The 21,340-nt window shown below is 33.9% G+C and overlaps 4 protein-coding genes across 4 annotated transcripts; 3 read left to right on the top strand and 1 right to left on the bottom strand.

Annotated features, from left to right (window-relative positions):
- The first annotated feature begins 2,263 nt into the window (after positions 1–2,263).
- LOC114376565 (probable galacturonosyltransferase 10) lies at positions 2,264–5,847 on the top strand. The gene is made up of 2 exons (XM_028334740.1): positions 2,264–2,871; positions 3,813–5,847. The coding sequence occupies exons 1-2, from the start codon at positions 2,722–2,724 to the stop codon at positions 5,262–5,264; spliced, it is 1,602 nt and encodes a 533-aa protein (XP_028190541.1). The 5' UTR covers positions 2,264–2,721; the 3' UTR covers positions 5,265–5,847.
- Positions 5,848–7,084: 1,237 nt separating this feature from the next.
- LOC114374124 (QWRF motif-containing protein 3-like) lies at positions 7,085–10,450 on the top strand. The gene is made up of 6 exons (XM_028331725.1): positions 7,085–8,397; positions 9,091–9,210; positions 9,310–9,426; positions 9,517–9,606; positions 9,692–9,802; positions 10,116–10,450. The coding sequence occupies exons 1-6, from the start codon at positions 7,405–7,407 to the stop codon at positions 10,209–10,211; spliced, it is 1,527 nt and encodes a 508-aa protein (XP_028187526.1). The 5' UTR covers positions 7,085–7,404; the 3' UTR covers positions 10,212–10,450.
- Positions 10,451–12,474: 2,024 nt separating this feature from the next.
- On the top strand, positions 12,475–15,046 carry LOC114374125 (formimidoyltransferase-cyclodeaminase-like). Its single transcript, XM_028331726.1, has 3 exons — positions 12,475–12,553; positions 12,924–13,331; positions 14,137–15,046. The coding sequence occupies exons 2-3, from the start codon at positions 12,950–12,952 to the stop codon at positions 14,649–14,651; spliced, it is 897 nt and encodes a 298-aa protein (XP_028187527.1). The 5' UTR covers positions 12,475–12,553; positions 12,924–12,949; the 3' UTR covers positions 14,652–15,046.
- A 3,450-nt stretch (positions 15,047–18,496) lies between these two features.
- On the bottom strand, positions 18,497–19,156 carry LOC114375570. Its single transcript, XM_028333396.1, has one exon. It carries the CDS (start codon positions 19,009–19,011, stop codon positions 18,802–18,804), a length of 210 nt encoding a protein of 69 aa, XP_028189197.1. The 5' UTR covers positions 19,012–19,156; the 3' UTR covers positions 18,497–18,801.
- Between the last annotated feature and the right edge of the window lie 2,184 nt (positions 19,157–21,340).

Here is a 21,340-nt window from a genome sequence, read left to right as displayed (position 1 = left end):
ACCATCAACTTTTAATTTGTGTCATCCTAGCTCGGTCGTCTCCTTCATCTTGCAAGGAATTCTGGACATTAATTAGTCTATTTGTTTTCAAACACAAACTTGTTCCTCCTCAGCCAAAGCTGATCAACAATCATTCCTACCATTTGGGGGCCAAAGTTTGGGAAACAAAGGACCTGCTCGAAGATACATCATCCACGCAGCAGTATCACCCGTAAAAAAATGATCATTAGTTAAGAATTTGACATATCTCTTAAACTTTGATCAGTAATTAAGTTGAATGACATCGGTTTTTTTTTTTTTTTTGGCTTAGTAAATAAAAAGAAAGAAGAAATTTTTTGGGATAAAACTCTAATGTTGTTATTGTTGTTGCCATATTGCTACAACTTCATTTTCAACTTTCAAGACTTGGCTTGCTTGTCCTCGATCACCTTCTTTGAGCTACGTTGTTGAAATTTCCCCAAGAACAACAGCTTGAAAAGATATTGAAGATAAGAAGTCACAATTTTGGGTTTATCTAAAACACTTGCCAATCCCTTTGTTAATTGTAATCATAATAAAATAAAACCATTTTGATTAAAGTACGCATAGGATAAAATACCATTAGTAGAAAGACTTGGCTAGTTGGCTGCCATGTAATGGAAATCTATTTTAGCTATGAGGAGGAAACGACAGCATAGGATATTTTGGCGTAAGGGACTATATAGAGGAAAATTTTGGTTGTAGCTATAATGGACATAATTATAGATAATTACAAAGACTCGTAATTTTGACATTCATGAAATATTCTTCCCAAAAAAAGTATAATATTGGTTTTAAGTCCTAAGTGGAGGGAAAATGTATTAAAAGTAAGCAAAAGAAGGTAAAGTGAAAAAAAAAATATACAAGTTTTACTTTTATATACAAACGGGTTATTTGTACTTAAAATTGCATGTGGTTTAATTGTTCAATGATCAACTTATCTTTCAACTTGTAGGATATTTGTTTTAAAGTTATACTAATAATGTAGCAAAATAACCCGTTGATTCGTTGAACATTGTAGTTTCATAAATCAACTTATCTTTCAACATGAAACTACAATGTACCAAAAAACTAATATGGACCAAAAAAAAATCATGAAAAACTACAGATAGGTAGGATGTACATTTTTCTTTTAGGTGCTAATAAATCCCACTTACATTTCATTACAAAATTTACTTTTGGTACAGCTGAGTGATCAAAGGATATAAATACTATTCCGACCTATAAAGCCGTTTATTGTAAGGACATGGTTTGAACTTTGAACATCAAACCTGTAAACAAGGAAAATGCTTAAGTTAGGAATTCATGTGTCGAATTTAGGTGAGAAATTGAAGAAATCGGGTGCAAGGAATCATTCATCTCATCCTAAACACCTGTACCCCAAAGCCCTTGATGATAAGGTGAAAAACAACCAAGTCATTGTACCTTTGGCATAGATTATGACAAATTTTGCAATTATCTATGATCACAAAGCTATTGATAATTGCAAAAAATAAAATGTCAACGATAAATAATCTTTTATGGCTTATTGACAAACAATTATCCGCAAAAATAAGTGTCGTCAGAATTCTTTTTACATGGCCATAATTTAAGTGTTACCAAGTCTTTAATAAATTGGTCCATGCCTAATAACAATAACAATTATAGCATCAATAAAAAAATAACAATTATAAACAATCAGGCTGTTGGTAATTACAGATGAAGAGAAACCAAATACGTAGAAATTTTAAAAAATATTTGAAAATGTTGCATGTTAAACTCAAAAGTATTTTGTGCAATTGACATATCAAATGAAAATAAAATGTGAACAATAAATTGCCTATTTCCCCAATATTGTCATAATAACGATGGAAGAACCAAGCCAAAAAATGTTACTGAAATAAAAGAAGATAGAGATGTTTATACATAAAAAATGAGTTTATTTTTTTTGTTGTTAATGTAAAAAGGTTTACACTATTAATCAATAAAAAATCTTATTAATATAAATTTAAAAATAATTATTATAAAAAAACTTACTAATTTGTGATGTCTAACAATTTATAATTAAGATTTAAATGACAGTATATACGTAGAACAGTCCAAAACTATTTACTAAAAAATTTATATATAATTATTTTAGCTCTTTTATTTTCCCACGTGCCATATTATAATCCACCACGGCACCGCCACAAATAAAACTCCAATTTTATACTACTTATTATTATTCTCTCTCTTTCTGTCTAGTTTTTCAGTAGTTAGTTTCTCATTTTACAGTGTTTGAGAAGAGAAGGCAAAATTGAGAACCGACCATTCCTGATTGGACTCTAATTAGATCATCGAAATCTTAATCACAAGTTGACATGGCACCATCAGGACCGTTTGTCAATGTCCCTGAAAATGAAATCCCTGTGCCATGAAAAAACCACTTCCACTTGCTTCTCTCTCTGTGTTCTTTTCCTCATTCATTTGTTCTCACTGTAGTGCTCACGAAGCACTTCAAGATCGAATGCCCACCAAAGCAAAACCAAATATTTCTCCAAAGGCCGAATCTTTTCGCCCTTTATAACCAAATCAAGAAACCCCAGATCTCGGGTATAGCTGGTGATCTTGAATTTTTTGTTTTTTTTTTTTTTTAATTTCTTCTCTTTTCTTTGAACATTACATTCCCGGAAAACGGTTTTCCGGGGAAAGAAGTGAAGGAAGGGCACAATTGGGGTTTGGAAAATGCGGCGAAGAGCGACGGATTTTCGCAGGCCAGTGCGTAGGAGGGTTCCTGATGCGTTGTGGTGGGCATTGTGCTGTGCAGTAATTCTTCTCTTTGTTTATATTCTGAGCAAAGGGAACAAAATGGAGTCCAGACCAGCTTTGTCCAAGGTAATGTTTCTTGTTTTTCTCAATTGGTTTGGTTTTCATAGATATGTCCTATTGGGGTGCCGGAAAATGTGTGGGAAAATTTTAAAAAAAAGTTTTTTTGATTATTAAATTTTTAGCTCAGGCTTTTGAGGGTTCAACTTCTGTTAAGTTAATTTTATTTTTAGAGGTGGGGACTGTGAACGAGTGATTTGTGTGGCTTGTTTTTGTTAATATGATGCTGCAAACTGATTTTGAGTTATTGGGATTGTGTGTATTTAGGATATTGTGTGAATTGGCTTTTTTCACTACTTTGCTTTGTATGTTCTTTAATTTTTCTTTTCTTTTTGTTTCTTCTGTATTTTGTATGGGAGGTTAAGGGGTGAGTTGAATGTTTTTACATCAAACAGAACTCGAATGCCTAATAATTTGGAATAGCAGTGTTATGCTAGATCTGTTGTTTTAAAATGCTGATTTTATTAGATATATCAACAGATTGAACACCTGCAAAATTTATTTTTGTTTAGTCTTAGATGGCTCACTGACATTGATTTTGCAAGTTCATTGGATTTTAATCCATACCATGATGCTATGTATGGAGAGCTTAAATCTTGTTTTGCAATAGGGTGAATAATGATTTTTTTTTCAGATGTTGCTCTTGTTGTAAGTTATGTCACACACACTTCCTATCCTTATTAGAGAGAAAAACCATTGTTCCTTATAAATATATTTATTATAATTTTTTTTCCTAATATTGGATCGGTGACAGATTGGTCAAGTTTTTCCAGAAAGGATCATGCATGGATCATAAAAACAATACTTGAACTTGATTACGTTATTATAATGCAGCTTACATGGCATGCTTGATTTTGTGTATTACAAAGAATATTGCATTATTATTGGGGAGGGTGGGTGTAGATTAGGTCCTTTTTTTAGCTAACAATAACTTATATCCTGTTGTACAGAGAACTTACAAGCATGATAAGATTATGGAAGGCCTTAATATTACTGAAGAGATGTTAAACTCTAACTCAGTTACGAGACAACTCAATGATCAGATATCTCTCGCAAAAGCTTTTGTTGTAATTGCAAAAGAAAGTAATAATCTCCAATTTGCTTGGGAATTAAGTGCCCAGATCCACAATTCTCAGATGCTCCTCTCGAATGCTGCCACTAGGCGTGTTCCTTTAACAACCAGGGAAACAGAAAGGGCTATCCATGATATGGCATTATTGTTATACCAGGCCCAGCAGCTCCATTATGATAGTGCAACCATGATCATGAGATTCAAAGCAAAAATTCAAGCTCTTGAGGAACAGATGAATTCTGTTAGTGAAAAGAGTTCAAAATATGGACAAATAGCTGCTGAAGAAGTCCCAAAAAGCCTCTATTGTCTAGGTGTCCGATTGACTACAGAATGGTTCAAAAACTTCAATTTGCAAAAGAAATTGAAGGACAAAAGGCACGTGGAGATGAAGCTTAAGGATAGCAATCTTCACCACTTTTGCATTTTCTCGGATAACATTATTGCAACTTCTGTTGTGGTCAATTCAACTGCAATGAATTGTAAAAATCCCAATATGATTGTTTTCCACCTTGTCACTGATGAAATAAACTATGCTGCAATGAAGGCATGGTTTGCCATGAATGATTTCCGTGGGGTGACTGTGGAAGTTCAGAAGTTTGAAGACTTTACTTGGTTAAATGCTTCATATGTTCCAGTGCTCAAGCAACTTCAAGACTCAGAAATACAGAGCTACTACTTTTCTGGCAACAGTGATGAGGGCAGGACACCTATCAAGTTCCGTAATCCTAAATATTTATCCATGCTTAATCACTTGAGGTTCTACATCCCTGAAGTTTTTCCTGCACTGAAGAAGGTGGTGTTCCTGGATGATGATGTTGTGGTTCAGAAGGATCTTTCTGGTCTTTTTTCCATTGATTTGAATGGGAATGTAAATGGAGCTGTTGAAACATGCATGGAGACATTTCACAGATACCATAAATATTTGAACTACTCCCATCCTCTTATACGTGCACATTTTGACCCTGATGCTTGTGGATGGGCATTTGGGATGAATGTATTTGATTTGGTTGAATGGAGGAAAAAGAATGTAACTGGCCTCTACCACTACTGGCAGGAAAAGAACGTAGACCGTACATTGTGGAAACTTGGTACCTTGCCACCTGGACTGTTGACATTTTATGGATTAACTGAGCCCTTGGATCCATCATGGCATGTTTTGGGTTTTGGCTACACTAATGTTGATCCTCAGTTGATAGAGAGAGGAGCTGTACTACACTTCAATGGAAACTCCAAACCATGGTTGAAGATTGGGATTGAGAAGTACAAGCCCCTATGGGAAAAATATGTTGAATACTCTCATCCTTTGTTGCAAAAATGTAACTTCCATTGATTTTGAATTGCATTTAAATTGATACTTCAAACCTTGGTGGAAGATTAAGATTCACAGTTAGCCTCTGTTGGTGGGGTCGGCAAATATATCATTGTTTGTTTGGGGAACTGGCAGGCTTGGTGATCCTTACCAGACCAGCGAATTGAGGTCTTGATTTGTAGTCAGAAAATGCTGGTACAATTTTAAAAGGCCAAGCATGTGTGGTGGCTTTAACTTGGTGCCTTATTGAATCCGGCTCTTCTATTGTAGCATATATAATTATACACGTTCATTTGTCATGTATTAGACTATATCAGTTCATAGTTTTTAAGTGTAGTCAAGGATGAGATGTGCTGCAAACTTCTTAATGTTCATTACTGTTCCTTGCAAGACCAGATTTTCTTTCCTGTGACATTCATTTGCTGTAACTTTAGCATGCGTCAAAAAACTATAGTTTATTTGTTCCACTACCATAGATTCCAGCTGCATTTGTTGTTGTGTGGAGAATGTTTCTCTCATTGTCAGCATGATAGTCAAATGCTTCCTTCTAGCCCATTAGGACACTGGTTCAACTTTGCATGAAGTCACTGAGGTATTTTAATAATCGTTACTGTTGTTTCTTTTTATTTTTTTGGTTGACATGGAACTAATTTATGATCATATTTGTACTTTCTACATTTTTATTAATCTCTTTCATGGGTGTGTTGGTATGAAGAAAATTTTAATAGAAAACACAGCCGACTGAAGGGTTAGTTTTCTGAGACTGCAGCCAAAAACAACTATCCATACTGCTTTTCTTTTAAAAGAAATTCAGAAAAGGGAAATAAAGAAGAAAAGAAAACAAGGAATTAAAGATTTTGTTTTCTGCTCGGGATCATGTAGAAATGAGAAGAAAATTTACAAAGTACTAATTTTCTTGGAAAGTTTGTGTGCACTCGATTTTATATATGTATGTATATAAAGGATAGTTATGTGATTATGATTTTTTTTTACCCATGACATTAATGTGAAGTATTTAGACTAGTTTTATTGATAATTAATCTTTGTTGTAAAATTTGATTGATTATTATTAGTAAAAATATTTCTTTCAATCATTTTTTTTATCGTTTGAATCTTAGATCTTTCTTAAGAATTTAGTACTATTTAATTCAATTACTTGTTGATTATGTGAATATGAGATATAGCATTAGCTGAATTTTGGTGAGCTAAAATTACCTTTTACCATGATTTCATTTTTCTCGCATTCATTAATCATTTTTAGTCCATTTCATGAATTAGTTTAAGGGATAACTATTGAGAAGGTGTAAATGTTGTGTAGCAAAGTTATAATACTACCTTTAGAGGAAAGCTTATATCAGTATATGGTAGTAAAAACTGGCAACGAAAGAACAAGAAAATTTCTTCTTGGCTTATGGAATTTATAGTTGGTCAAAGGGAATAAATTTGTCCTGCATTTATACTTAGCTCATGCTAAAGGTTGCTTGCCCAGTCATTTTAAATGCAGTATTGGACCGATCCACCTTACATATGCCAACTCTTGCACTCATCTACCTCTTCAAAGGTGCCTGTACCTCTTCCAACATTTGTCTGAAAGAAATGAAGTCGTTATTTAAATATGATTGTATTATTCCCATAAACTATTTTCTGATATGTTTTACAAATTGTTAGTCAACATGTAACCAAACGTGCTCACATCATACAACATTACTCAATAAATAAATAAAACCTTAAAATCAAATTCACATTTAGTAACAATTTAGATTAAAAAATTGTGGAGTCCAACCAAACAGAAAGGGTGAAAATAGGCCATTTCAACTTTGAAGAGCCTTCAAACATGTGGCACTAATAGAGACTCTTCACCCCTCAAACAGGAAGAGCCAAATTATCGGCAATGATTTTCCACTTCCATTCCTGTCTAGCTGCCAAACGTTAACTGTTCCTCAATCCTCATCAATCAACAACAGTTGCTCCTCCAGCCAGTCCTCCTCCTGTACAAGGGCATTCAAGTAATTTGAATCCATGCCGGCGCAACATTATTAATAGTATGTTAAACATTTCACCGCGCCATTTTCAAGTGTCAACTGTAATTACATGCAATCAATACAATTAATAACACACGCGCCACGGTTCCAACTTCCAACATCCTCTGTCTCTGTCTCCCATGAAAACGCCAAACGGCTCTCCGGTTTCTAGTTCATCTCCGAAACCTCGTCACCACCGAAACCGCGAACCCGGTTCAGCCACACACTCCAGCGAATGCCACTCCCCGGTCCGACGCAAATCCTCGAGCCCCGGCCGGCCACACGTCGTCATCACGGAGGACGCCGGTCCCACGCGCCACCAACTATGGCCTTCCACCGCGAAGAGAAGCTCCGGAACACTCGCCGATCACATAACCGAAGACAGAATCATAGAGCGCACTTCAACCGCAAATAACAACACACCCACAACAATTGGTGGCTCCGCGCGACACGTGGCAAGATTTTCAACACCCTCAGAATCTAAGAAACTAAGTTATAATAACAACAACATTGCTCCTGGAAGATTGTCGTTGGATGAAAACGCTAAGTCCTTCTCTTCTCGGAGACACTCCAGAAACTCTCTTGAATTAGACTCTGACGCGGGAAAAAAATTAACGTCAAAAAAAGCAGACCTGGAAGTTGCTAAAAGTGATGCAACAACAACGCCGAGAAGGGCTAGGAGAGGAACTTCAGATTCCAACGTTGCGAACTTGAATGGTGATTCCTCCTCCTCCGTTTTGAAACGGTTCACGTTGAAAACTGCTATAAGGAGGGCGAATTCGCTCGCTGGAACGTACAAGAGTTCCAAGACTTCGTGGGCTTTGTCTCCGGGGAGGTCGGAGTCACCGGCTATGTCGGTTGAGAGCATGGATAAAGCGGTGTCGTTTTCGAGCTTCAAGGTCCCACCCACTAGTCCTACGAAGGTGAAAGGGGTGGAGAAGTTACTCAACATGGGTTTTGATCTCTTCAAGGGTAAGAAAAGTGGTGGCTTTGGCTCTTTGTCGCCCGTTGGTTTTGGAGTTCACTCGGAGGTTGTTCATAGGCTTCGTTTGCTTGATAATCGCTTGGTTCAATGGCGGTTTGCGAATGCTAGAGCACAAGTTGTCAATGGAAACACTTCTCACAAGGCTCAGGTATGTATATATGCATGTACATACTTAATTATATGAAAAATGTTTCATGCGCACTTTATACTAGTAGACACATGGAGAAAGAATCAGATAGATATAAAAGAGAGAAATGCAAACTTCACGCGTGATAATAAGGAGAAATATTTTCTTTTTTCATAAATTAAAAAACTTAAATATACATGTCAATTTTGAACTATCTAATAATTTTTCTATAAAACAAGAGATTATCGAGACTACTAGTACTATAGTCTCAACTAACATATTTAAGAGATTAACTGGGACAAATAATTAACCTTTTTTAGTAAATTGAAAATTTTGATTGTCATGAGAATTGATTGTAATTATAGACATGTAATAAAATGAAGCTATATAATAATTTCTCCATAAGAAAAGACAGATTAAAAAAATTATGAGTGTCAATGAAAGAAATCTATTTTTATACATACAAGAAGTATATATATGGTTAGAGAAAAGAGTGTAAGAAGATTATAAATCTTATATTAACAATTAAAATGGATGATGAAGATTGTGTATATCTGTATATCAAATATCCGCTCTTCTTATTTCTCATCTCTCGTTAGATGTGTTTCTTATATATGCCTATACATAGGTGTATGCCTCAATTAATAATCTCTTAACGAATGAGAAATGATGGATTGATTGATGGTTTCGTAATTTGTGAATGTCTGTCTTTAGAGCAATTTGATATGTGTTTGGGACGGTCTCACAAAGTTACAGCAATCTGTTCTGAAAAAGAAGATACAGTTTGTCAGAGAAAAACTTGAAATGAAGATCGCTTTTGTACTGTATTCTCAAGTCAGTACTAAATCTCACGTTATTAAGATTTGCTAAACATATATATTACTTCAATGGTTTGATTTTTATTCTCGTGTACATATGTTGTTGTTTTGGAAGATGAAGCTACTGGAAGCTTGGGGAGGAATGGAAAGGCAACACTTACTAGCAATTACTGCCATCAAAGAGTGTTTGCATTCGGTTGTTTGCAGAGTTCCTATTTTGGAAGGTGCTAAGGTAGGTAACTAGGTACAAATGTACAATAGAAACATTTACCAGAAGTGATAGGAAAAATGTATTGACTGAATTTAAATCTTATGCTTTCAGGTGAACATGCAACCAACGTCCATTGCTCTACGGCATGCATCTGATCTCACAGTTTCCATCAAGTCAATTTTAACTACTTTTTCATCCTCAGTATGTTTGTTAACACTGGTATTTATTTCTGTTATTATATATGAGACTTAAATTGAAATCGAAATATATATTATTGCTTCATCAGGAGGTTGATAAGATTTCAGCAACGCTATCAGAATTAGCAAAAGTTGTTGCACGAGAGAAACAGCTCTTAGAGGAGTTCTATGATCTTTTCCAGGCCATATGTGTCTTTGAGGTAACTAATTTTTAATACATGACTAAGAGAGGAGAAAGTTTCAAAGTTCCATTTAAGTACAAAAAAAAAAAAGTGTTAAAATTTTGTTAAACTAAAAAGTCTAGAACTAAAAAAATCCTCATTTAATGCTTGTGATACAAATTCACATTCACAAATAAATTTCATCCTAATATGTCCTCATTGTTTTTTTTTTTTTGGGTACAATAGGCCAACCCTAGTGGGTATACTCATTGCTAACTTACTGTTAATTTGGAAATATATAACGTTCTTTTGGTTTATTTATCTTTAATTTTATCACAACATATGTTGACAGGTTCAGGAAAGAAGTGTAAAGTGCAATCTCGTTCAACTTGAAGGTTGGCAACAAAAATATCAACGGCAGCAATTACTACCAGAGATCACTTCATAGTTCATATATCGCTATATATTTAGATAATTAATGGACGTTCAGAGAAATATGGAAGTAATGATTGACAAATTTTGCTAATATTGCAACTGTTTACATATGGTCCTCAAAAGTCAAAACTATAATTGTTATTCTATACACGAGCATGTACGATTGGTTTACATGTTACAGTGACCCTTCATATAAAGTAGCAAATACAAATTAAATAATGTATTCCTAAAAAATGATATTTTCCCCGTAAATCTCACATTTTTTTTCTTCATCTTTTCTCTGTCACAATATTTAGTCTACAGTTATCTTTTTCATTCTTTCTATCTATAGTTTCTTTTTATTGTGAGAATATTATGTTAAAATAACATTAATTATTTTACTGTCTCTCTGCATTTTATTTATACGTCTGTAAGAATTATGATTTCTTAACACTTCATTTTCTTATCTCTTTTCCATTTTTTTATCTCCCTTATTTTCTTCAACCTATTTCATACCCGAAAGAGGGTTTGAGATTAAATATATTTTCATTTAACTATACTCATGTCAAATCAGTAGTTTGTGCAAATATGGTATTTGCGTAGGAACTTATTTAATTTCACTTAAAATTTGGTTGAGTACTTCTTCAGTTGGAATTTTTATATAATGGCTTGAAATCGTATGTTAGTGAGATAAATTTTTTGTACTTTTTATATTTTTGAAGATTAGATTTTAATTTTTCATTTTTTAGAGTATATTTTTCACTGTCCCATACGTTTAGGGACCAAAATGGGTATTTACCCATAAAAACTAAAAAAGGAGGAAAGGGGGTGATAATTGCTAAATAATTGTACTTTGATAATAGAAAATGAAGCAAAATTATCTTTAAAATAATTATTTAGCAGTTATTTGTGCTTAAATGTTAAAGAATTGATATTTCGTTGAATTTTGGCTATAAATATAAAAAACTGGAGGTGTTATAAGCAAAAAGTGGGAAATAACAAATAAAAAAAAGAAGAAATCAGAAATGGCCCAACCCAACATCTCGCTTAACGTGCAGCTTGCGCTAAGCGAGCCAGGAGACACAGGCGCTAAGCGAGGCATTAAGCACGAGAGTCAAAACTCGCGCTCAGCGCACAACACGAGCTAAGCACGCGCAATAGAAAACTAAACCCGCGCACGATCCAAAAGAACAGAGCTCGCAAAGCGAGAGGAGCGCGCTTAGCGCACGATCCAACAGAAGCAGCATGCGCTGAGCAAGGGAGGTCGCGCTAAGCGAGCCTAAGAAGGTCCAAAGCCCACCTCAACAACTATAAATAAAGAGTCAGTCCAAGGGGAACGACACATCGAGTCTCAGAGCACTCTCATTACTACCTAAGGCCTGAGAACTCCTACTCTCTTCTCTCTTTTGTATCCATTCTTTCTTTTCCCCTCTCATTGTAAAACCCTCATGGGCATGAGTGGCTAATCCCCTAGGTAGGGTCTGACAGGCTTCAAATTTATCAATGCAAAAGGATTTATTTCCCGGTTTTTCTATTCTATTATCTTTTATATTTTATCTTGCATTTTCATCTTTACATTCTTTTGGGGGTTAGACGCTCGGGATAGGGTAACTTCTAATAAGATTTAAAGAAAAGATGCAGGCATTAGTTTTAGAGGTTAGATGCTTGGGAGAAGGTAATTTCTTATAGAACAATAAAGAAAAAGTATCATAAGGAAATCATTGTTAGACATAAAATGGTAACTTTATGCTCATAGCAAACATCTAGAATTTATTCTTCATACATTTTATTTATTGAGTCTTTTCAAAGGCATTTGAGAGATAGGTAAATAAAATAGACTTGTCATCATGAGGCATCATGGGCAAGTAAATGGATAGACGTGGGTAGAATAGATCCACTTAAAATTGATAAAGATAAATCATAAATTCATACATCCTAGGCAAACAAGGCATGTTAGATCTTAACATTCGTATTTCATTGAATTTCCTTCTTTAATTATTCTGCTTTAATTCTCTTGCTTTTTATTACTTCCTTTAATTGTTTCCTATTCTTTCTTCTATCCCTTTCTCTATTAATTCTTCACTTATAAATTAAAAAGTATCCAAGATAAATACAATACAAAATTTTTGTAGAATTCGACACTCGGACTTTCAAGATTTTATTATTTGGACATTTAGTACACTTGTCAAACCCTTAACAGGGGGTGTACTTAGTAAATACTAAGTGTAAATAGCAAAAGCCCATTACAAAAAAAGAAAAAACAAATATTTGTTTGGTTTTATGGCCTAAAGTAAAAAGAAAATTCTTTGGTTTATAATTGCCTGAGCTGAGACTCGAGGTTCCTCTGTTTCGTCCCCAGGCTTGAACTGAAAACAGGTATTTTAACTAATTTATTGCAATTCTCATTGATTTCCCCTCCTCCCTTTCATAATATCTTGTTCGGTTAAGAAAACTCTAAATTTCCATTTTGGATGGATACGATTTTGTGATTCTACTGCATCTATGTTGGAGATTATCAGATTACCGTTACCTCGTACCATATCCACCAAGATTAGCTGTTATATAGGTTTCTTCACACTTCACATCTCTTAATTCATGTTTAAAAATATAAAATAATTGATTAATTAATAATATTTGAGATGATGATTTGTTTTTGTTATTGGACTTGTGGTCTAAAATGGATTGTGACCACATGTTTTAAGGTAAGTGATTTTTGTTGTCTCACTTACTCACTCCCTCCACATAGGTTGTGATTGTAATTTGTAAAGAAACATGCTGAAGTCCATAGTGGGTTGCTGCAAGGTGTACATATCAGAGAGCAGAAACAGAACTGCATTGGAATCAATAGAACGAGCTTCCAAGCTCTTCCCTTTGGCTCCAATAATCAACAAGTTCGAGGATGTGACCTACAACAGAGTTGGTTACACCCTTGTCTCTGAATTGGGTCATTCAGGGCCATGCCACTTGGCAAATTCTGTGTTGGCAATGGTGAAGGCTGCATTTGACACCATTGACTTTGAGGTGCACTCTGGAACTCATCCTCGACTTGGTGTTGTGGACCACATTTGTTTTCACCCCTTGCTTGATGCTTCCTTGGATCAAGCAGCTAACGCTGCTAGGTGTTTAGCCACAGACATGGGTTCTACTCTGCAAGGTTAGTGGTATCAGTAAATATTGTATGGCTTTCGGGGTCTTCGAATTTGCTTAACTTGTATTTATGCTGTATCACAAGTTTGAAAACACTCTTATTAGCATTTAGAAAGATAAAAGGGTAATGTGTATATGCTTAAAAGGGTGATGTTAATAGTTGAATAATATTCACTTAATTGAGAGTGTTAGAAATAATGCGCAACAGAGATAAAGAAAGAATAATGAACACACAGATGTAACGCAGAAAATCCATGACCAAAAAAAAACATGGCAGAAGAGAAGCAAATTCGCTATATAGAAAATTTGTACAAGAAAAATAACGGTTGTAGGATTCTAACATAAGCCCACCACACTCCCAAACATGACCAGTGGTGAGCTCTAGTTACCTATCGACTTGAGACTTTGCTACCACCATAGACTGCCAATAAAAAATTGTAGATATTTTTTCACCAAATTACTCGCACTGGGAGCTTTTTGTGCAGGGCCAAGAATTTGGGTCACCAGCTCTAATATAGAGTTAATCTTGTAGATTACTATTGTATTATACATGGGAAAATCAAATAACTTCTTCAGGTCTATGCAGAAATGAATTTCTTGAACCTCATTCTGTTTGAATGTTGGTTAAGAATCATGTCTTCATGATATATTCTTCTTAGCTCCCCGGTTTCAATTTGTTTGGATATTTCCTTGTCCGTACATGATTAGTTTTAAAACTACTACTTTACTCACTGATAAGGTGATTATAGAGCTGTCAACCATCTCTGTAATTTTTATGTTTGCATGTCAGTGATCATTAAAATTATGTGCAGTTCCCACTTATCTATATGGAGCAGCACATGAAGAGGGGAGGACACTTGACTCAATCAGAAGAATATTTGGTTATTTTAAACCGAATTCCAGCGAAAACCAGTGGATTGGGGGGCTGAAATCAGACACTTTGCCACTGAATCCTGATAGTGGTCCATCTCAAGTTACTCCAGCAAAAGGTGTTGTGGTCATTGGAGCAACCAATTGGGTTGATAACTACAATGTCCCTCTATTATCTTCTGATATTAGCGCTGTTCAGAGAATTGCAAAACGGGTTAGTGGAAGAGGTGGTGGACTTCCTTCTGTGCAGGCCATGGCACTTGCACATGGTGAAGGTGTCATTGAGGTAGCTTGTAATTTGTTGGATCCAAATAAAGTTGGTGGTGAAAGAGTACAACAAGAGGTTGAGAACCTGGCAAGGGAAGAAGGTATTTCTGTGGAGAGGGGATACTACACAGACTTTTCACAGGATCAAATCATTTCAAGTTACTTGGAGTTCTTTGAAGAGAAAATTTGAGGTCATACTGTCATAGTGCCTTGGTTTACTGCATATAGAATTATTCTCAGCGGGGAAATTTACTTTCTCGTGCACTATCTGCTAGTGAATTTTCCTTCTCAAGGCAAAGTTAATTTGGCATTTCCTTGAAATTAAGCTGGAAAAAAAATCCAAGGATGAATTTTTCATGTAAGGGGTCATTCTTAAATTTTTACATTCGTTTTCAAGAGATTAAACTGACCCTAATAGATGTCATTCTAGCTTCTGACTTGCCTCCCAGTTCTGCTTATCCTTCTAATGAACAATGTTCTGTATATTTTAGTTTGGTGGTTTACATGCAACATCTTAAAGTTTTCTTTAATGGGAAATAGTATGAGAAACAACGGGAGTGGGCCGTGGTGGGTTTGAACTTTAAAGTGACATTGTGCATAAAAGATACTGAAAGAAATGTAACTAATACACTGTTTATTATATACTCTTTCAAATATATTTATATTTTTGAGTAAAATTGATATGTGACTTGTTAAATGATGTGGATGAGGGTGTACAGTGGCGATTCTCATCAGCTAAATTGGTATGTCTATGGGGAGAAAAACAAGGTAAATGGTGTGACAATTCTTTATGAATTAAAAAGAAATTGAATACTTACTGAGCTAGTTTGAGGTAAATTACATCTCCCCAATTTTTTTTTTCTTTTCTAAAACGCCACCCGATTCATTTTTTATTTTTCCCCCATTTCAATCAAACACGAATTAGGTGATTTGTATGTTTTCTGTAATTTGTAAAATAGTCTGCATCCGCTCCATTTTTCTGCCTTTCTATTGCCTGATTGGTGTTTTAATAATGGTTTGTGGTTAGTAAGGTTATTAATGTATGACACTGTAGGTATCAGCAAGTTAAATTATTGCCGTTGAGACTGATTAGGAATGGTACTTTTAGTTCATAGTAAAAAAAAACACGATCGGTACCTTTACGTTTGGGGTATATTTGGTTGAGAAAGGATAGGTGAAGGAAAGAAAATGAAAGAAAAAAAAAAGTATGAGTGAGGAGTTTTTAGATTGTTTAATTGCATAGAAAAAAGAAACCAAAAAAATGTGTATATAAAATTATAACAATGTCCTTAATCAAAATATGATATAAAAAAGGATATTTCCGTGGGAAGGAAAGGTAAAGAAAAGAAAAGAAAAAGTATAAGGAATTTTTTTTTTAGAGTATTTAAAATACATAATTGTTTATATGAATTGTTTATCATAATTTTGTTGATTTTATAATTTTATATAGATTTAAATATTTTAAATAAAAATTTACTCATATATTAAGAATATTAAAATAAATACTTAAATTAATTTTATAGGTCTTAAAATACTTAAAAATACATTATTTATGATATAATATTATTAAATAACAATATTTATATAAACAATTTCACGTTATATGCTTTATGTTTCAGTAAAACAATATTATTTAAAGTTAGATAACAGTAAGAAGGATATTTGTGTCATTTTAATTTTCAAAACCTTCTCTCTCCCATTTTGTTTCCAATTTAGAGGAATGAAATTTTTAGTTGCACAGTAAAAATGCAATAATTTCTTCCTATATTATTGTGTAACATTTCAAACAAAAGAAGAAAGCATCTTGTTAATGTATTCCATCACTTCCTGTTACTTCTCCTTTTAATCTCTTACAAACAAACCATTTGGTAGACTTTATGTTTTTTGGATCAATTTCAGTAGACTAATGGGTTCTTTGATAATTTCCTTCTCACTTTTTTTTTTCTTCTGAAACTACAAATTAACCCTCAACCTCATCAATTCTTAAAAATGATACTTGATTCTCACCATTTAAAAAATTTATTACTTGCGTCGACCGATAGACTTTTGAAGTCTCATCCATATGATGTTTGCAATAGTATTTGGTAAGCTACCCTGTCACTGCATTTGATTTCAGACCACAAAACCCATGAATCATTAACTAGCTAGTCTGCATTTGCATGTTTACCCACACTGTCTTTGCTTGCTATGGCAATTGTGGTCCTGTAGCACAGACACACTATATACCTCTCATGCAAGGTTGTCATGCTATCGACACGAGTTCGTATATGCACGTCGCATTTACAGCTTAAATTCTCATTCACGTGCCTCAAGTTGTACACTTGCCATGGCCAGTGGTATGGTCAAGGGAACAAAATTAGGATAATAGTGGCATCATATAGCCAAATGTTCCAGCCAGAATCGTCACTTCCCAGACAAAGATACATGCATAGATAACAGATCATTTGTTTAATTCATGTGAATCTAGGCAACAACCTTAATATCTTATGCATTGTAAAATGAAAACGCTCGTCCGCTGGTACAAAGGTACATGTAATTCATTGTTATTATATAAATTTAGTGAGTTCAACTTAAGTTAATTGAGCAATAAATTCTCTCTTTTTACATCAAGTTCAACTTTGTATCTATCCTATTAAATTTGGTAGTCAGAGTCAGTTACATGTCTTAAATATGAATCATGTGAACGACAAGTGTGCATCAACAGTAGTGTAGCCACTAGCCTGTTTTGGAGAGATTTTTCACTCTATGCAATAACTCGGGTAGTTCTCCAGCTGTTACACCCCATTTGCTTCATTTATTAATTTGTTTTGTCATCACCATTTTATTTTACCTTCTTTTTTTTTATCAATATTATTTTCCTTCGGCTTATACTATACTGACTGTATTTTTATTTTTTTTATTAGAAAGTTTAAGCGAGTTAAATCCTCAAAATTCATTAGGATCATAATTAACAAGTCTGAAGGTTCAATAAACACTTATAAAAATACTTACAAATTATTCATTAACAAGATTCTCATATCAACAATAATAAAAATTGAACTCATCTTTTTAAAATATAAGTTCATTTCTTACTGAGCTAATATTTGAATTAATATTTGTTGATCCTTTATTTTTACTTTAAATCGCACACTAATAACATAAGTTGGAGAAGTATAACTATATATATAATTCATTTAAAATTTTAGAATAATTAATGGAAAATATTAGGATGTACATAATGTGGAAAAAAAAAGTTGAATGTGAGCAGAGTATTTACTTATGCCTTAAACAAAATGCATGAGAACACGAGTGTGTCTTTTTACCTGTTCTCAGACGTGATTCCAGTAAAAATGTGTTTTTATTTTTATGTTTTGGATTTAAATTTTAACTTTTTTCCCTGTCATTGTCTATCATAATCATACCAAATAAGGCAACGGTGGAAAAAATCATTCCGAAGAAACAAGCAAGTTTTATGGCAGTGGGCGTACAGTTCCATTGTCCTGTGTGGTGTGGTGTGTCACTTCAGTTCACCTTAATTAATTTAATCACAAATTAACACCATTCCCTTCCCTTACATCACTTTCCACCTGCCTCCTCGCCCTTTCGTTAATGCTCTTTGCTATACACCACGAATTATATAACTCAATATAAACATTACACTTATGAAGGCTAAATAAATACACATGATTCCTTTAAACCGAGGATCGCGTATTAGCAAATAGTATCAATAAAGAGTCATTTTTTGTCCACAAATATTCTCTCCAACATACTGTAATTCTGTTGGAGACATTGTTAAATACTAAAATCCAGTTAACTATTTCTTTTTTTAATAAATATGAAAATAATTTTTGTGGTGGGCATTCCCTCTAATTTGAAGGATATAAAATGATGGAAATAACAAATTAGACATGGTGAGAGTATTTTAAATTAAAAAATAAAATTGTTGATGATATATAACAATTCTAACGAACTAAAATAAAAAGAACAGTAATAAAGATGGAGAAGAACTCTTTTGTAGTACCTTAATCCTTTCTCTTATATATAAATCTCCAAAGGTCACTAAATAAGTTATTTGAATTGTACTAATTGAAGCACATACATAAAGGGAGAGTTCTGACCAGGAAAACAATTTAAGAGAAACTAAAACTAACTTAGATAGAACAAGAAAGAAAGAATTAATACATAGAAATTAACAATGATGATGATTAGAAAGAGTTGGAAGTTAGAATGAATACATGATATGACGATGGCTCCTCATGTGTTAGCAAATAATAATAGGAATCGGGAAGCACAATTAAGAAGTGGCTAGTTATAACTACATAATACTCGTAGTAACCTATTATTAGTACATATGAATGGATCTAGTGTTGGTAAGAGCGAAGAACGGCTCCGCAGAAAGTGCAAACGATGGCTCTCCATGACTTCCAGTAGAAGGGGACATAGCAGAACCTGGTGGCGGTCTTGATGTCGGCCACGCTGGCTCCGCCGCCGCAGCGGGAGCAGATCCCCGCCGCAGGCTTGCTCCGCTGCACCTCCCGCCGCTGGTCCACCAGGAAGCAGAAGAACACCATTTCTCGTTTTTGATTTGGCGGTGAAATGAAATGTTGAAAAATTAATTGATCGATGTGAGAGTGGTTCGTTGGTTGAGCTGGTATTATAGGGAAGCTAGCTATGGTTTTTGGCGGACGGTTAAAGCTCGAACATGTTTGAGGGGGTCTTTGGATCTTGACCGTTGAGATCATTCAGAGTTGGTCCAAGGATGAAATGGGAGCGACATTGTAATAAATGGAAAAGGTACAATTGTTTGCTGTGTGGGACCTTGTTTCGTATATTGGTGGCAGTTGGTAGGTCCTTCTTCATTTCTTGCTTTCTAATTCCCTGTTTGCCTATGCAACTGCACTTTCAATGCTTTAATTTACTACTCTCCGTTTTAAAACCAATCATATTTTTTAAAAAAAAGTTCACATAAATAAGTTGTTTATTAAATTAATTTTACTAAAAAAAATTACGCTCTATAGATATATTACTTGCAATTATTAGATAACTAAAATGGTGGTGATTAAAAAATTAGGAAATAGATATTAATGTTTCTTACTCACATTTCTGATATATTTTCTTGTTTTTGGTTTTGGACCATGAAACTTATTATAAACATAACAGTGAGATTAACTCTTGAATGAAAGAGATGATTATCTAAAATTCTTTTAAATTTGAGATCTCTTGATATTAGTAAAATTTGTTTGAGATCAAAATGTATCCCTTAATCAAATAATTTATAATTTAAATTTTAATTGATAATTGGATAAGAAATAAATCATATTAGATAGAGAATATTCATAACATTCATCTTTTGTGTGTTTATAATTCTGGACGAAGATTAATCAGTATTTAAAAAACTATTTCATATCAATATTATGGTTAACAAAAAATTTCTTACTTTTTTAAGATAATTATATTTAAAACATAATTACTCTTTAAATATAGACATTTTTTTCAATAAAAAAACCGACTTTTTAGTTAGCCCTTTGTATTAAACTCAAGCTGAGTACACTGCGTCATTGCCTGTATAAATTTTAACAGGCTAGAATTTTGCACAGGCCAATTTGAAATTATAAAATGGAAAACTTGGAAGTCACACCGCCTGGGCCGAACTACAACGCCGAAGTAGGCACCGCAACAGTGAGCAAACTTCAGTTTGAGCGTTTATATTTAAAAACTTAATTAGTTGACACTTTTTTTTTTTTTCTATATCTCTTTTTTTATTAAATTATATCACTTATCATACATATATTTTTTTTTCTCAAGGTATCATATAACACATTCATGTCTATGTATATTTGTTCTTTTAATTTTCAGGACCAACAGGAACATGAGGCCACTTCCTTTCATATTAAGTCTTGCTATTTTAGGTATTTTTTTTGAAAGGCAAAATATAATTGTATTAGTAAGGGTAACTACAAAAGGTGTCAAAATGTACAGTGAGGTAAATATACTTCAGTTGTTTAGCAAAACAAAAGATCACTGCATAGGAATGCGGGATACCCCAAAAAATTATAGGCAACCTAAGGGGTTAAGACTTTAAGAGTTAAGACACCAAGAAGAGTATGAAATGAATCCTTTTTTTTATACAAAAACCGTTGTCAAGAAATTTTCTTAATACTCTCAATAGTGACTCCTAAATCGCATCCCCCCTCCCCTTGCCAAACTAGGTAGGTCATTGTTTCTCAAATACCTGCATGATGGTGGTTGAACTGTAGTACTAGTATAGGGTTTAATGATGAATTCCGAGAAAGTGTTACTAAATGTTATGCAGTCCTTGAATGGAGTATTTCGAAATTTAAAATTCATGGATATTAAATTACATCTACTTATAACTTATCTCATGTCATTTTATAAAATGCTTTGTTTGGATGGTCATTTGTGAACTATAAAATTTCAATATAAATATTTAGGGGTCGGGTAGGATTAGGTTTTAACCTTTTACCACAAAAGAAGAAAGGAGTATAATAACACTTGTATAATTAAAAAGAGATGCAGGGGATCGAACACTGTACTTCTCGCATGCAAAGCGGGCGTTCTACCGTTTGAGCTACATCCACACTAGTTGCTGCCATGAAATAAGTTTAAAATAACATTACTGTCACGCAGGACCAAAGCTAAATGTTCATGTTTAGTGGAACAGTGCTTTATTTCATATACAAAGGTAGGCTGACGTTTTTTTTTTCATTAAATTGATGTGGAAGCATCACAATACAAGTATACAGGTGTGCACAATGTTTGGATCAGGAGACTAGCTGCGATTTGACAAATACTCTGTAGATAAGATTAAGATGTGCATGCAATGCAAGTGTACCAGATTGCCAGTAGCATTATTGGTGGAAGAGTAAGGAACAAAGTTGA

Source organism: Glycine soja, chromosome 11, assembly GCF_004193775.1.
Source record: "Glycine soja cultivar W05 chromosome 11, ASM419377v2, whole genome shotgun sequence".
NCBI classification, from domain to species: Eukaryota; Viridiplantae; Streptophyta; class Magnoliopsida; order Fabales; family Fabaceae; genus Glycine; species Glycine soja.
This window is presented reverse-complemented; position numbering and strand designations above follow the sequence as displayed.

Coding starts and splice junctions, on each gene's coding strand:
- LOC114374125 (XM_028331726.1), top strand. CDS start 12,950: ATGCTGAAGTCCATAGTGGGTTGCTGCAAGGTGTACATATCAGAGAGC. Junction 13,332..14,136: donor CATGGGTTCTACTCTGCAAG/GTTAGTGGTATC, acceptor AATTATGTGCAG/TTCCCACTTATCTATATGGA.
- LOC114375570 (XM_028333396.1), bottom strand. CDS start 19,011: ATGGTGTTCTTCTGCTTCCTGGTGGACCAGCGGCGGGAGGTGCAGCGG.
- LOC114374124 (XM_028331725.1), top strand. CDS start 7,405: ATGAAAACGCCAAACGGCTCTCCGGTTTCTAGTTCATCTCCGAAACCT. Junction 9,211..9,309: donor CTTTTGTACTGTATTCTCAA/GTCAGTACTAAA, acceptor TTGTTTTGGAAG/ATGAAGCTACTGGAAGCTTG. Junction 9,607..9,691: donor TAACTACTTTTTCATCCTCA/GTATGTTTGTTA, acceptor TTGCTTCATCAG/GAGGTTGATAAGATTTCAGC.
- LOC114376565 (XM_028334740.1), top strand. CDS start 2,722: ATGCGGCGAAGAGCGACGGATTTTCGCAGGCCAGTGCGTAGGAGGGTT. Junction 2,872..3,812: donor CCAGACCAGCTTTGTCCAAG/GTAATGTTTCTT, acceptor CCTGTTGTACAG/AGAACTTACAAGCATGATAA.